At 38.4% G+C, this 17,778-nt stretch overlaps 1 protein-coding gene across 2 annotated transcripts in view; it reads left to right on the top strand.

Annotated features, from left to right (window-relative positions):
- TGFB2 (transforming growth factor beta 2) overlaps positions 1–13,467 on the top strand; it is a 114,099-nt gene extending 100,632 nt beyond the window's left edge. For both annotated transcript variants that reach the window (XM_075204261.1, XM_075204262.1), the window contains exons 3-7: positions 1,609–1,741; positions 2,255–2,365; positions 3,677–3,854; positions 4,506–4,659; positions 8,668–13,467. In XM_075204261.1, coding sequence (XP_075060362.1) covers positions 1,609–1,741; positions 2,255–2,365; positions 3,677–3,854; positions 4,506–4,659; positions 8,668–8,826 — 735 coding nt within the window. In that variant the 3' untranslated portion in view covers positions 8,827–13,467. The remainder of the gene's footprint in view (positions 1–1,608; positions 1,742–2,254; positions 2,366–3,676; positions 3,855–4,505; positions 4,660–8,667) is intronic.
- Positions 13,468–17,778: the final 4,311 nt, after the last annotated feature.

Here is a 17,778-nt window from a genome sequence, read left to right on the forward strand (position 1 = left end):
CTGAATAGGTCATTCTGGGATTGTAGGTGACTGAGAGTCTCAGATAATAAACCTGGGTATATTTCCTGCCTTTGTTTTATGTTCTTTCCACTCATCCGTCGATAGCCTTTGGCTAAACATTGCACATGTCTACTGTTTATGAATTTTTCATTTTCAATAGAACTATTTTACATTAAACCTACACACTGCCTGGCATTCTGGGAAAAAAAAAATCACTTGTGTGCGGTGTTCAAGAGTTTTGATGCATCTTTTATTTTCACCTACAACACAATTTTTACACATTCTAAAATATGATTTACAAGCTGTATACATAGATCTGTACATAAGTTTGATCTCTCACCACTTTAACCCAGCGCTGCTGAGCATTGTGAGGTGTAAGGGACAGGTCCAGACATTAACGTGTAGCTAGGGGCCAGGCCACAAGTGGGCGGGCCATGGCTATATATGTATATATATATTTTTATACATATTCTTATATGGAGTACTGTTCTACAGAATTCACTGTGTATATATGTGTGTGTGTATATATATATATATATATACAGTGCTTTTTTGTAAGAAAAAAGGTGCCGGAACTCACCTCTTTCTGCCCCCCTCATTTTTCTGTAGCCCTCTCTTTATGCCCCCCTTGTTTTTTGTAGCCCTCTCTTTCTGCCCCCTCATTTTTTTTGTAGCCCTCTCTTTCTGCCCCCCCCTTGTTTTTTGTAGCCCTCTGTTTCTGTCCCACTCATTTTTCTGTAGCCCTCTTTTTCTGCACCTTAATTTTTCAGTAGCCCTCTATTTTTGCCCCCTCATTTTTGTGTAGCCCTCTCTTTCTGCCCCCCTCATTTTTGTGTAGCTTTCTCTTTCTGCCCCCCTCATTTTTCTGTAGCCCTTTCTTAATGTGCCCCTCCCCCACTTTCTGTAATCTGTACTTAGCTTTTATGCTTCTTTTGCTCGATTCTCTGCTTGATCGTGGCTCCTCTCACTGGCAGCGTCGTGCCGGAGCCGGGGCAGGACACACACTAAGATGCGGTGCTGCACTGTAGCAGCACCGCAGAGAAAAAAAAATGTTAAAAAGTTAATTAAACTTTGAAAACCCATGGGAAAAAGGTGCCGGAACTCCGTCCTGAGCGTTCTATGACAAAAAAAGCCCTGTGTGTATATATATATATATATATATATATATATATATACACACATACACACATTATGCGATTAGAAACTTAGGGCCTGATTATTAGGGAAAGTTGAGCAGAAATTTGAATAAGTTTTCTTCCTCAAGTTTTCTGGACCAGACCATGTTACAATGCAAGGGGTGCAAATTGATTTATTATTTTGCACATAAGGAAAATACTGTCTGTTTTTTCATGTAGCGCATAAATACTTGATAGCTTATTTGTACACTGAAATTTAAAGTTGATCTAGGACATCCCCTACTCCAAATATAAATCTACCATCACATTTTAAAGTTACTTTCCCCTCTAATGCAACATGGTTTTGCCTTACTTACTTTTGCTTACCTTTCCTTAATGAATCAGGCCCTTAGTAGCTTGTGCCATTAACCATCTTATTCCGTGCCATCATTTAGAATTTATCTGTGACATTTTTGGGTCTCTGTTCCTACAGATCCTTAAATCTAAAGACTTGACGTCACCGATGCAGCGCTACATAGACAGTAAAGTAGTGAAAACGAGAGCTGAAGGGGAGTGGCTTTCATTTGATGTCACAGAACCCATCAAAGAATGGCTTCGCCACAGAGGTAAGCAGGGGCAAACGCAGGATTTGTAGAGTGGAGTTTCCACACCACGCAACCAGTGGGCGTGACCAGCATGCATGGGGGCGTGGCTATAATATTAGACAGTGCTTGGCTGCTCTCCAACTCTCCCTATCCCCATAATATACATGGGCAATGCTGCGTCCACTACTGTTAGGTGCACACAGCTCTCCCTTTTCAAGCAGAGCCGTGCGAAGCCAGGGCAGGGTCCAGCCACCTCAATTATACAGTGCCCCAGGCTTGGAGGGGGGTTTCCAGGCACTGGGAACCCCCCCCCCCCCACCCCCCTTGGTTTGCCTGTGGTAAGGGCGTATCACTGTCACATTTACATATACCTTGGTAGTTCTAGCACTTCCATGCTATAAACAAGACTGTTGTGTGTTTTAAGAAATATATTCTTGTCGATCACACATATATATCTATATGTAACTGTATTGTAGTTTAATATGTCAATTGAGATGTTATATTTTTTTTAATTGTAATTGTATTCTATTACAGATCGAAATCTTGGATTTAAAATAAGTTTACATTGTCCTTGTTGCACCTTTGTACCTTCCAATAACTATATCATCCCAAACAAAAGCGAGGAATTAGAAACAAGGTTTGCAGGTAAAATAAACTTATTCATTCTAACTTCTGTCAATTTCCTTTTGCCCAGTATTTTGGTGTTGTGAATATTATGGGGACTCACATTTATAAGTCAATTTCAATCCTTCTAAAAAGGAAAAGTTGTGTTGCCCATAGCAACCAATCAGATTCTAGCTGTCCTTTATCTAGTACTGTGTTGACAATAATAGTTAGAATCTGATTGGTTGCTATGGGAAACACCACTTTTCCTTTTTAGAATGTTTGATAAATCTGTCCCCATAGTTTTGTCAATTTGGAGATGATATAAACACTCCAGAAATGTGAAGATAATGTTTGGTAATAACAAAAAACTTTTCAATTAAACGCGTTGGTTGGCAAATGATGTTAGATGACGAGGTATACGAAAGGATAGGCGAGTAGACAGAACAATATATGATCACCTGCAGGGTAGTGTACATTGCTGTAGTCACAGATACATAGATAACGTAGGGCCGATATGCACTAACGGGGTACAGGTGTAGAAGTACCTACAATTCAGAGACGCTGTACTTTAGTCCTTAGAGCATTGTATTAAGTTTTAGAAATCTCACCTATTTCTATAAAATAGAAAAGATCCGACAGCTACAAAAGTGGTGCATGGTCTTAAGCACAAAACATATCGTGAAAGCTTAATGAGTTCAGCCCAGAAGAAAGAACGTAGAGGGTACATGGATTAGTCATTTAAGTACATAACATGTTTCAACAAGGGTAAGGAGAAGAATATTTTATAAAATAAGGGGTTGCGATAAACACAGGTTTGGCCTAAGACTTGAGCATCTATTTAAGAATTAGTGAACAGCCTAAAATCCGCCAAAAGTGCCGTAAAAAGGCTCTTTAACCAATTCATCCATTTAACAAAGGCTTAACACTGTAGAAATAAAAGATGAGGATGGCGTTACTTACCTTTTCCAATGGAGTCCGGGCCCGCTGGCGAGGATCCTCTTCGCAGGCTGCATATTCCTGCCATCCTTAGGCCAGAGTTGACATTATTGTTCATGCGCAATGAAACATCGACGCATGTGCGGTAAGTCAACCCTGTCACTTCAATGGAGCCAGTCACTTGTGCAGCGAAGCAAAAGTTTCATTGCAGAGAGTGATTTTCATTGACCTTTAATTAGTAAAACGGGAGGGAGACTACAAAGACCTATTACACTTTATCTGCAACTTTAGCTAAGGTTCTGAGTTATTATTTTAAAAAAAAGTTTGGCATGAAATGATGACATCATCAGTTTTTAGTAGACTTAAAGTATTTTGTATGTTTGTTTGATGAATGTTTGTGCATCTCTCAAAAAGGTATTGACGACCCTTTCGCATACCCAATTGTGGACCCGAAAACTTTAAAGCATGGTCACAAAAAGCACAATAGCCAGACTCCCCACCTCTTATTGATGTTGCTGCCATCGTACCGGCAAGAATCCCAACAATCAAGTCGGCGGAAGAAACGGGCGTTAGACGCTGCTTACTGTTTCAGGTAGAAATATTAGGGACATAGGTGCATATTTAGATACGTATACTAATCGGTGTATAAAATAGTGAACAATGTATCACACTTTCAGAGCAAGTATCTCAGTTATCAGGTGTTAATACATGACAAAGCTGATATATTGCTTAGCTAAACAATCTATTGAAATATTAGAAGTGATGTACATCTGTCCAGTGTGCTTTCAGTCTGAAAGCTGATATCATATTTAAAAAAAAAAAAATCAAAACAGTATTGCGGGGGAGCTTCTCTTTCTTTCATCACTCTGAAATGGAAATGGAGAATGATTGGATTGCAGTCGCCTCAAAATGCTTTATAAGGTGCTGCAGGTTTGAAGTGAAGTGATATCATTTTCCATTTAAGCTTTTTGACCCACCATAACTGTATAACGGACAAAAAAGGTCTTATGTCATTTGGGATTATTATTTTGAACCCACACGCCAAGCAAACTAAATTGTCGGCCCAAACAAAGCAACCAAATTATCCATTTAAATCAATGCATCAATGCATTCAATGCATCAATGGGCAACTTATATCTATGGGCAACTTTTAGCTGAGAAATTCTCAGTATAATTTGTCTGTATATTCATATCTGTGCTTCCAGTTTCCTTAGTGAAAAACATTAATAATTTTGTTTGACAGAAATGTTCAAGACAATTGCTGTTTACGTCCATTGTACATCGACTTCAAGAGGGACCTTGGGTGGAAGTGGATACATGAACCCAAAGGTTATAATGCAAATTTTTGTGCTGGAGCTTGTCCCTATCTATGGAGCTCTGATACCCAGCACACTCGGGTGAGTCCAGAAAGTTTCATTTTACAAAGTTCTTTGAAGTTTCTCAAGCCTGTGTATGTCATATTTACTAACACTTCCGATGATTGGTTGCATAGTAATGGGCAGAACCATTACAAAAATCAGTGTATTTTAGTGATCTTTTAAAGGACCGCTCCACCACCATTTTAACCCTACTTACTATAGTTAGATCCTAAGGACCAGTGTCACTCATTAAACGCCCTGCCTGACTTTTGTTCTTCATTAGATATACCCTCCTTTAGACTGGATCTAACAACTTCCTTCTTTGCAAAGTTTTACAAATCATAAAATCATGTATGCATGTTTCATATAACACCGCGCAAAGTATACACAATGCAGCTCATTGCAAATTTAAATAAGAAATAAGCAATACAATTTTAAGTGCGATAAGAGAAAAACATTAGGAATGAAGGGGTCTATTTATTATTGGCTGTATTTCCTCCGTTAATTATCATCCCTTATAGCAACAATAGGGGATGATATAACGTGGCCATTTATTAAGAAATCATGCTGGGACAGCGGATCTGATAAGAGTCTGTCATGACGATGACTTCAGCAACCACTGCGGGATCTGACCTGTAGTCTTTAATATGCCTTAGGCTTTTGTTAAATAACTTGGATACTAAATTATGCCTAAACTAGAGATGCTCAGGCTCGGTTCCCCGAGAACCGAACACACCCGAACTTAGCAGAACTGAGTACCGAGCCGGCTCGGTACTTTCGCGTGGCCTTTGATTTGAAAACGAGGCAAAACGTCATCATTACGTCGTCGGATCTCGCAAACTTTGGATTCTATAAGTACCACCCTCCACAGCGATCCAACGCCATTTCACAGAGGGACACAGAAGAGGAGCACAGTTTTTGGCAGTCTCTAGTGCAGTTGGGCAGCGCCATAGGTAGAAAAGAAAGAGGAGGGGTAGCAGTGTTCTTCAAAGTCTCCAGTGACATTCAGGAGAGCTCCATTGCTCCAGATCCAAAACCAAAACCAGAACACGGGGGTCAGTGAACATCTCTAGCCTAAACCATGCGAAAACAGCCATTTCCGCAATGGTTTAAGGCTTAATAAATAGTTCCCTAAGTCTCTATTCCAAAGAGCTTACTACATGCAGCTGCATCCGTTTGCTGCCGTTAGAGGATTTGGAATCTCTAGAATGATTCAGCGCTGTCCTGAGAAAACCGGGACATGTGGGGGGACCCATTACAGTAATGTAACGCAGGTCACATATGGCCATAAATATGATGCACATATACAGTTCAGTTCGTAGTAAAGTGAAAATTCTTCATGCTCAAATAAAATTGATTTATTATTCTATTCTAATTCATGTATGTAGATGTTGACAACATCTAGTACTTTAGTAAACTCTCACTAACTACTACTGCAGTAACTTTTTCTTAGAAACTTGAAGTGTCATAAATATCTATTGGTCATTTACTGTACACAGGAAGCCTGGAAGAGCTTAACAGAATGCAGCCACTGTTGCTGCGATGAACAGATCTTCTGTTTTAGTTTTAAATAGTCAATTGAACCTGTAGGGAAAAGGTCATGTTGTGTTTTACTAACCTATTAATGGCATCCTTAATTCCGTCAGCATTGCCACTAGGTAACCTATGTGCTTCCGTTGGTGTAACAAAAAACAACTTTTGTTTTATAAATAGCATATTTATAAATACTAGAATAATGTTCATGGTATTTAGTTCTTCAAACTGATTTGCAATATTCAATATTTTGAAGGGCACTGTGGGTGGTTTTAATGCATTTTACGTTATAGTTTTCTTTACCTATTCAATAGGTATTGTATAATTGCATTGTATCAAACTTCTTATCTACTTGATTTTTGTTAAGAATTAAGGGATTGTTCCAACTTTTTGTAACAAGTTCACTTTGCATGGTGTCTGTCGTTCAGAGAGCTAAATCTGCAACTTAAAGGGCTGCACTGAGAATCTGCTGTTCAGTACAATCCTTGATAATGGATTTATTTAAATAACAAGTTTGCTTAAAGGGACAGATTCAATCCAGCATTAGCTGCCGCTGGACATGGTCTCGAGAAAGTCGTATTAATTGCGCTAGGTCAGAGTCAGGTGCAAATAGCGGGTGACGATAATGACAGTCTCTGAGACTAGCGAATCGCTTGTGATTGGATGTTTGTGATTGCTCTGGCATATATAAGAGTTTTGTGTGCGTGTCAAGGCAAATCTGTTTGTTTTGTACACAAGACAAGGAGTTTTTGCTGTTTTGGCGGTTTCTAAAGTTTTAAGAGAGGTTTCTTACGTTTTATTCTCTGCATTATTATTATTATTTATGAGGTGCCACAAAGGGTCCGCACGCTGTACATAGAGCATGTGATAGCAGTACAGGGTAACTGTACATGGGGTACAAGGTTGTACAAAAACAAAGTGTAGACAAAACAAAGCGCAGTAAGTATAGACAAAGTGCAAAAAGTATAATTCGAAGTATCAAACTAATCAGAAAAAGGTGCACAGGGCAAAGAGGTAAAAGTGAGCTCAGTGTACAGATAGGAAAAAAAGGAGGAAGGGAGTGAGTGACAGGAAGAGCCTGTGCCCAGCACAGGGGCAAAAGCAGGATTTGCAGACGGGGGTTTCCACACCACGCCACCAGTGGGCGTGACCCTCATGCATGGGGGCGTGGCTATAATATTAGACAGTGCTTGGCTGCTCTCCAACTCTCCCTATCCCCATAATATACATGGGCAATGCTGCATGTACTACTGTTAGGTGCACGCAGCTCTCTCTTTTCGAGCAGAGTCGTGTGACGTTTGGGCAGGGTCCAGCCACCTCAATTATACAGTGCCCCAGGCTTGAAGGGGGGTTTCCAGGCACTAGGAAACCCTCCTCAGTTTGCCTATGGAGTAGTAAGGGCGACATTTACAGGATCAGGGCAGAGATGGAGATACGGAGGCACGGGAGAAGAAGAGAGTTGGAGATAGGGGGAGTCAAGTTACGAAATGGAGATGAGGCGGGGAGCCGAAGGAAAGGTGAACAAGAGGAAGAGGACACGAAGAAAAGGGGCCCTGCTCAAGGGAGCTTACAATCTAAGTGTGAGAGGGAGACTAACGGGAGACACATAGTAGCAAGGTCGGGTGAGAGGGTTGGGTACGGTTTTTCGATTGCGAAAAACCCGACAGCCACTTGACCTACAAATAAAAAATGAAAGTGTCATAAACCAATGTAAATATTAATACACTTACCTTTAAACTGACTGTGCAGATCACCGATGGAGCAGTATGCTGACCGCAAGTGATTTAGAATGAAGAGCTGTCCGGCACTACAGTTTACTGTCATCGGCAATGTTGGGCCCCCGCAGGTTAAGTGTTTAAACACTTAACCCGACATTGCCGCTTTATATTCAGATTCATAAAAGTTGCGATTAATTTTAATATTTACATCAGTTTTTAACACTTTCATTTTTTATTTGTAGGTCAAGTGGGTGTTGTAATTCTGGTAATCGTATTAACGATTACCACCGGGGTGAGGGATGTGAACACTGAGGGGAGAGAAGCTCAGGAGTAAGTAGGATGGGGCAAGGTATAGTATGGTTATTATAGAAGGATAAAGAAGAGGGATTAAGGGGGGCAGGATTAGGGAGTGGAAGGGAAGGCTAGACTGAACAGATGGGTTTTGACGGAGCGTTTGAAGTTTGACAGGCTAGGGGAAAGCCTGATAGAACGGGGGAGATCGTTCCAGAGAAGGGGGCAGCACGGGAGAAGTCTTGAATTCGGGAATGATAGGTGGCGACCCGATGGGAGCATCCGGTCACCACATCTCATCTCACCTCTGCATCTGTGGATAATTTCATAGAATGTCAGCACATCTCACAATAATACCACAATTCCATTGTTCTACAATGGTAAAGGTGTGAAACAATCTGTCTAACTGTTGGCAATATGCACTTACACAAACTGCAAAATAAATATAATTAAGCGCTAACTTCTACAGATACTTAACTAATCCAATTTTCTCTTATTTTCACAGGTGCTTGGTCTATACAACACCATTAACCCAGAAGCCTCGGCCTCTCCATGTTGTGTATCTCAAGACTTAGAATCTCTGACCATCCTGTACTACGTTGGAAAAACACCAAAAATCGAACAGCTTTCAAATATGATTGTAAAATCGTGTAAATGTAGCTAGACATGACATAAGAGCATGTGTTTTTTAGCGGGAAAAAAAACTTTTTTTTTTTAAAAAAAAACAAACCATAGGCCTTGTTTGATCAGTGTTATATTCTAAGAAAAAAAAAAAAGAAAGAAAAAAACGGTACTAGTGTGAATTTTTTAAAAAAATTAATGTCAGTAAATATCAGTCCTTTAAAGGCTTTACTGAGTTTTCAGAACTCAGTTCATGACAATTGGAGAGGAAGACACCCCCCCCCCATCCCTCCCCTCACCGCTAAATGTTCCTGTGTTAGTTAAGGGATTTGGGTCAAAAAAATTTGGCCCAAAATTTCACTCAACGACTGTCACGATGAACCCACGTCTCTTCACGAAATTAATTCTGTCACGTCATCTTTTCTTCTCCGGTACTCTGTTGAATGCACGGTTACAGTGTGAGATATTTCGGTCTTCCTTCATGCCTGTGGCATAATGAGCTTACCAATGGCCCACTTTTAATTATTATTTTTTTTATTATTATTATTTGCAGATGGCAACAGAAAAAAAAAAGAAGAAAATATCTAAAAAAAAAAAAAAGTATATATCAACATAAGAGATTTTGCCTCACATAGAATTCCAGACACATTTACAGAATACAATCTCTCAATTTTCTTGAGCAAGTTTGAAACAACAGAGACATTAATTTAAAAAAAAATAAAAATTAAACACTGGAAGAATATGTTAGTGTTATTATGTGAAAGGAAAAAAACAAACAAAACAGGAATATCCCATTTAGTGGAGTTGTATCTGTCCCGTTCCATACTTGATCACTCTCTTTTTTTGTTTCTCCAGTAGTCATGGTCTACCCATTGGTTAGATTCATCACAGTTTTGCTGTTGACATTATTTATTCATGTGTAACTAAATCATTTTATTTTACCATGGAATATATGGATTAAAAAAGACTAAATAACAGCTAAAAAATACATATTGTTTAATTATATTATACAGATGTGATTATCAATTTAGCATACAGATGTGATTATCAATTTAATCAGTGCATCACTTAAAGTGTACAAATTGTCTACAGCTTTTTGGGAACTGGATCAATAAAATTGACAAAGCGGCCTATCGATCCGCTAGGATCTAGCTACATCACAAAGACACTTCAACATTGAGGTACAAAATGGCTGCCTGTACACTGGAGGCGGCCATGTTTGGGGTCTGAAAATGTTGGCTTATTAGTCCACTAGGAGCTGGGAACAGAGGTCCCTAGTATTTCGATACTCCATTCTCGTGATTTGCATGTAGGTGACATGTACACTTTAAGTTAACCGTATTACCCAAGGTATGTCAAAATGGTCTGCAACAAACACAATCTGTTCCTGTGATTGGGAATTAAATGTTCATCATTTTTTTCTCTCCCAGTCTCTATAGTTGCCTCTGGCCAGTTTGTACTGCCTTATTATGGGTAAGATGGGCATACCTCACAAGAGTTCGGCTTTTTCTAAAGGGCAAGATAGGCATGGCTGTTTGGATTGGAGGCGTGGCCATTGCAATTTGAGGGTTGTCCTTTGAAGATTGGGAGTGAGGCATGACTAGTTTTGACTATTTTTTTTTATTCATGAATGTTGAAACTCGGTATGCTAATAAGACCTATGGTGGACATTTGTAAAAACGGTTCCACAGTTAACTGTGTACGACACTATGTGTTGTCCATGGCAACCAGTCAGATTCTAGTACAGTTTACAAAATGAAAACAAACGTCTGGTTACCATGGGCAACACCACCTCTTCTACACTGAAACCTGCGGAACATCTATGATAAATGTACCCCCATTGTGTGTATATCCATCTGGTATGACAAACACATGTGTAAAGTTTTCTGTAAATACTAATGAAAAAAAACCAAAAAAAAAAAAACCCCGACTAGTCTTTGGTCACTATCATTTTCAATCTACTTTACATTTAGAAAAATATGTCAATGCAAAATCTCTGACTGTCTGAGGCATTCATTTGAATTTATTATTAATGTAAATTTCATTTAATAAACCAGTGAAATATTTAATATGTACTGGTCTAATCAACAGACCTTACTATGCTGTATAGCTATGCTATGTTTGTTTTGGGTATATGTAATTGTACCGATAGTATTACAATAGGGGGGTATTAGAGCCAGCTTTATTTGGAAACGATTCTGTAGATCTTTGCTGTAAACATTTGAAAAAAAAATTAATAATAATTATGTACATCATGTGTAATATTTACAACCATTCCGTAGTTTTCTACTCTGAAAAAATGTCAGCTATAGTCAGATTTCATTTGAAATTAGGGGCTAGATTTACTAAGCTGCGGGTTTGAAAAAGTGGGGATGTTGCCTAGAGCAACCAATCAGATTCTAGCTTTCATTTATTTAGTACCTTCTACAAAATGATAGGTAGAATCTGATTGGTTGCTATAGGCAACATCCCCACTTTTTTAAATCCGCAGCTTAGTAAATCTAGCCCTAGGACTCTTTTGATTACTGGGATTAATGATTTTCTCTGTAGCTGGCCAGTATGAGTTAAGTCCTGTACATTGACTTGCACTACAATACATATTTTCTATTTTTTACATTTTGCTCATCATTACGCCGTAAGCTACCGGACTATATATTTTTTGTTTTTCATAGTTTGATTTTGAATTATTTTTAGTTTTGTGCATGTTTCCAATCAAGACGGACACATTTTTATATTTTTATGGTCAAAGGATTAATTGATTTGCAAAAATATTGATTTGCAAAAATTTTCAGTTTGCTTTCCAGCTCTGAAAATTTAAATGAAAAACTTAAATTATCTTGCATATATAATACTACAGTTTTACACAAGTCTGGCTAATGGCTAATTCAAAACATGGTGGGTGCACATGGTATACACATTTGAGTGTTTATACCTTTATAGATGTCACTCATGCAAGATTTTAATATATTATAAATATTAGAATTCTTATAAAGATCTTTCTCCAGTGTCATACTGGTGGCTGCTAATGATCAGTGAGGTATTTCTTGTTCATACCAGACAAGACTATCATAGATGAATCAACATAACAGTGAGTGATGGGGTTTAAGTAAACTGGAAGAAAAAATAAATGACCTGAACTTTATGGGAACATCACTCCATCTTCACGCCATCACTATCTCTATTACTAAACTCTTACCTTGCATCTTAGGGATTGAAGGACGGTTCAACAAATTCATTCCGCATGGTTGCGGTAAGAGAAAAGATATACTTCCCAGAATGCATCACTCAGAAGCCAGACAATATATAACAGTACATCAACTTAATGTGCCCTTTAAACATAAGGAGTACTCCCTATTTTTAGTTGTTTTTGTTTTCTATAGTCAACCTTGCAAAATCGCAAAAATATTTTATGTGACTGTGAGAGAAAAATAAATGCCACTAAACTGAAATCAGCTATTACCAGATCTTGGATAATTTCTATTTCATTTTACTCTAATAAAAAAATAAAATTGAGTACTTACCAGAATATATCCACACGTACATCAAATGAAAACTGAAAATTCAGAACACTAAACATGTTGGTTTGTATCTCTTAGATTAAATGCTTTTTTTGACAGAAGGACAATTTTAGTTTTTCTTTTTTTTTTCCTACAAATATAGAGAAATCGAAGTTCTAATTTTTCTTTCACTTCAATTACAGTAAAGTACAAACTATTACTTTGGTTTTACAAATCAAAACATATTTTTCATATACCTTTTTTCTGTTCGGGTAATACCCAATTTGTATCATTATTTTTCCTGAAAAAAAAAAGAGTTAGTTTATTTACATCAACTCTTTTTAAATGAATTTTAGAGCCTACAGTATGATTTCCAAATAAAAAAAAAGCTGAATGCTTCAAATCTATGTAAATAATTATAAATATGAGCTGGAACAATGTTTAAGTGATTTTATTTTATTGTTGTTTTTTTTTTTTACAATTTTGCTAGGAGGATGAGGTAAATATGTCATATTCCATTCATTTCAGTGTACAAACAAATATTTTATAAGAGGCTGAGAAGCACCATATAAAACAGCAACAACCTATAAAGGTGTATTTTATAGTAGCAATGTTTTTGTTTTTTTACATGAATAAAGTTTACCAAAAGATAATCACTTAACCATTCTTAGAACTTTTTTTTTTTTAAACTCCCGCTTTCCAGGAAATATGTCAAGTTTTCAGTAAGGTCGTTTTAAAGGATAGAGATGATTAAAGAGAGACGCAAATGAGTAATGGGCAGTTGGTTAACGGTGGTATTTTGGATAGCAAAGGCTTCTTTAATTTGCATGTCAAAATGATTTCCTTGTGGTGGATGCAGTTAAATGAGAGTAATGTGGATTTATTCAAAACTGCATTGTTTTTAGAATAGATTTTTTTCTTTCACTTACCACTTCTGAATTACTGTGTTTTCCATTTGAATTAGGTTTCTTTTCTTTATAACATATTGTTACAGAACATTTTTGTTAAACGAAAACTGAAACCTCATATTTGGCTTTATCAGCAATACACCTGTATAGACCGTGGGAAAATTAATATAAAACCAGTTCTGTATTTTTTTTTTGACTGATTAATCTGTATTTTAACACAATGTATGTCTGTTTTCGTGGTGCTGTAGTGGTAAATAAATTATTTCAGTTGTACAATCATGTTTTTACATCGTTTTTTTTTTTACTTTAAGTGGTCCTGTCATCTCCTCATAAATCGACTTCGGTGTCTTTAAAACATCAAACAGGAAATTGTCTGGTTGATTTTGTGTTAAAAGCATAAAGACATTTTTGTAATCATCTTTTCATTCCTCTCCCTGAAACTGACGGTGGCAAATACCATCCTTCTTTTCATGTTGTAGAATGCTGAATCTGTCGCTCATTTGTAGAGAAGGACACAGGTATTAATGAAAGGCAGACAAAGATAAATGCTGTGGAAAATATGGTATTTTTACCAAGAAAATATTTCTAGTTCATCTATTTATATAGCGCCACTAATTCCGCAGCGCTTTGCAGAGAACTCACATCAGCCCCTGCCCCATTAGGGCTTACAGTCTAAACTCCCTAACACACACAGACTAGGGTCAATTTGATAGCAACCAGTATGTTTTTGGAGTGTGGGAGGAAACCGGAGTACTTGGAGGAAACCCACACAAACACAGGGAGAACATACAAACTCCACACAGATTAGGCCATGGTCGGGAATTGAACTCATGACCCCAGCGCTGTAAGGCAGAAGTGCTAACCACTTAGCCACCGTGCTGCCCATTAGTGAAGTAATGAGTTTTTAAGAATAGTATCATTAGACCACCCTCGGGTGGAGCCAGTTAAAGAAGGGGGGGGGGGGGTTGATCCTGCACTATTGTTATGCAAGGATTGTACAAATAATGGAGTGTAATTTTACCTATAGTGGTTAGCAGAAAATACATATTTTGAGTCTTGTATTGGTGACTAATATTCCCGGTAATTTTAATGCATAGGTTATGTTACATAGACCAATATAGATATAAAGCCTAAAGGGCTAACAGCAACTCATAAATAAATATCTATCACACATATAGTTCATCCGATTAAAAATCCAGCTAAGAAAGCATAGATATGTCCATATGCCCGTTTCATCCAGTCAGATAAAATTGGATGTCAAATCGATAGTACATGAACAAAGGTCCGTAATGAAATTGATTGGGGTATCCAAATAGATATAATTAAAAGTCTTTATACTTGCGGTTGGTACCATCCTTTTTTTTTTTTTAATTAACTGTGCTTTTAAGACATGTTTTTTAAATTAATTTACTGTTTTTAATTTATTTTCAAATTAAAAGTATAATACAAAAATGAACGGCATTATTTAAAATCAAACGTTCCCTATTTGAACCATTCCTAAAATGAATAATAAAACCCTTCTTTCGAACTCTAGGCAATCCTACCGCCTTTGACATTACCATGTAATAGTAAAAGCATTCACAAAGACCCTTTCCTAGTATACCACATGTAAAAGGAGCAGTTTACTCCCTCGCTCACATGTTTTAAACTAAAAGTGGCCTACATGGGCTGGAGAACATAGTTTCATGGAGACCTACTGCAGTGAATCACCATTAATCATGGTAACCAAATCCACATTACCTTGTAAAGATGATTTTATTAGACAGGATGTGCTTTTAGTAGAGACAGTATATGGAGGAAAAAAAATATACTAAAGAAAAGCCGAATGAAATTCCCTTTGTAAATTTGGGCCACCTTTCATCATAGCAGCAAAACCTAAGGCTACCTGGTGTCAGCTGTTTACTTTTTGAAGAGGGGGATCCACAACATAATTACCCCCTTCACCAACTGTATTTCTATTCTGGGGGTAAATGTATTAATGTCCGGATTCTTCAACTCCGTCGTGTTCAGCATCATCGGCGATTAAATTTAAAGCGGCGCTGCATTGTAAAGGGAAACTTCCCTTTACAATGTAGCGCCCCTTTAAATTTAATCGCCGAAGACGCTGAACACGCCAGAGTTGAAGAATCCGGACATTGATACATTTACCCCCTGGTCTCTATTCATAAATACGATACCAACAAGATTTATATCTTCCCTCTATGTACTTGACTTTGCAACCCATTTAACCTCCAAAATTGATTCCATCTGCTGCAAAATCTTCTCCCATCAGGCTCCTCTCTGCCCCACCTCCACCTTCCGTATTTGGCTTACCAACCTTGTCTCCCCCTTCCCCCCCCCATCTCAGGGATGGTAGAAGATCTTCTCCTCTCCTTCCTCCACGTGCCCCTTTGAGCCTATACTCTCTCGCCCTTGCCTCCTCCGAACCCTTTCTCCTAATGCCTGCTCCTATATCACCCCTATATCGCCCACATCATCAATCTGTCCTTTTCCTCCAGTACCTTCCCCTCCTTCTTCAAACATGCTCTGGTCTGCCCCATTCTAAAGAAACTCTACCTTGATTCAAATACTGTCCGACTTCCCTCCTCCAAGCTTTTTGAGCGGGTTGTCTACAACAACCTCACAGTCTTTCTCTTCTCCCACTCCCTCCTTAACCCACTTCAAGCGGGCTTTCCATCCCTCCATTTCACAGAATCTGGCCTCATCAAGGAAAATTATCTTACTGCCAAATCAAAGGGTGATTTCTCACTACTTATCCTTTTTGACCTTTCCACAGCATTTAACACCATTGACCACTGTCTTCTCTTGCAAATCCTTCACTTCCTCAGCCTCCATCACCCTGCAATATAGCAATGCCTCCACCTTGACGTTGGCTTCCCCCAAGTGTCTGCTATAAGGCCTTAGATCTTCTCCTTCTACACAATTTCTCTCTGAGATCTTATCAGCTCCGTTATCCTCCAATACCCACACTATGCTGACACCCAAATTTACATCTCTTCCCCCAACTTCTCCCCTTCTGTCCTCTCTCATTTTTTCTATTGTCTGTCACCTATTTCCTCTTGGATGTCTCAGTGCTTTCCTAATATGTTGAAAAAATAATTATTTTATTCCACCCTTCCAATGACCTCTCACCTTTCCCCTCATCCTTTCCATTGACAATATCACCCTCTCCCTCAAGTCTGCTGTCTGGGTGTCATCCTTAACTCCTTCCTCAGTTTTATTTTCCTTTCTCGCCACCCTACCTTTGCCATCCCACTCTGCCAGTCGCTACACTGGCTCCCTGTACCCTACAGAATCCAGATCATACTCTGAATCTTCACCAACAAATCCCTCAACCACTCCTCTCCACTCTATGTCTCCAAACTCTCACACTCCCTCCTGCCCACTCCGCTCTGCCAATGACCTCCTCCTAACTCTGTCACCTCCACAACCCCAACCTCTGCCCCCACTCAGCGTCTCCCTCTTTGTGTCATCTCCTCCCCTCTAGATTGTTAGCTGTCATGAGCATGGCCCTCTATCCTAGTGCTTTCTTTACATAATATTTTAATTTTGTGCAAGAGTAGTGACAGGAGAGGACGTATTCTCCTTCGGCTACTCTACTCACAGTGTCAGTCACAGCGCTTGATGCAGTAAACGGCTACTGACCAGATTGTGGGTTGAGAGGTGTTGCCTCGCTCGGCAGAAGGGGTTGGAAAGCCCCTAGCAAAAGTTGCATTTGATATTACGGGAGGAATGCACAGACGTCCGACAAAGAGGAAGGAGATTTATGATCTTGAGACACCTGAGAAGTAATATATATGGTATATGAGCCACCAGTACAAGAGTACAGATCCCTGGGTACAAAATGCTTGAAACTGGTACAACATATGTTGTAACCAAATAGAAGCAACTCTATATGAATACATCATATAATCATTGTTTTTATAGTATTATCTGCCTCTGTTGTAAACCTGCTTTATATGTTTGTGAGTTCCAAACAAATTTTACTGAAATTTAACATGCCTAAATACAAAGTAAACTAATCTTGTAAACTCTTTAAAGACTAGAAACCTCTTCAATATCTGTTATCTATATTAAACATCTGGATATAATAGTAAGGCAGGAAGTATTGAAACAAGGTAAAGTAATACCGTACATTTACAACAAGCAACATAGGACAGTAGAGTTAAATGCATAAGTGTAAGACAAAGCCAAAGAACGCTTTGACATTACTCCATATACTAGTAATACAATAAAGTTGAGCATAAGAAGTCATAACGAAGGACTAGAACATTAAGCAAACTTTGCGGTGATATCTACATAACTCGTAAAACCTACATTGGTATGAGCCATGCTGTAATATCATTTTGACAAAGAAAGACACAAAGTGGAATAAAAATAGGATATCAAACAGGGAGGGACACTAAAAGAGGTGTGAAGGGAAAGACGGGAATGAGAGGGATTGGTGTATGTGGTGACCTAGGGTCTAGGTACTCTCGGAGTCAACCAAGGGAGATAATATAAGAAGTCTGGGGCAGAGTCTATTTTCAATCATCCTCAAGATGAAGAGGATTGTTTGGAAGTATATGCCACCAACTAATGTAGGGCTCT

This window comes from Mixophyes fleayi, chromosome 3, assembly GCF_038048845.1.
Source record: "Mixophyes fleayi isolate aMixFle1 chromosome 3, aMixFle1.hap1, whole genome shotgun sequence".
NCBI classification, from domain to species: Eukaryota; Metazoa; Chordata; class Amphibia; order Anura; family Limnodynastidae; genus Mixophyes; species Mixophyes fleayi.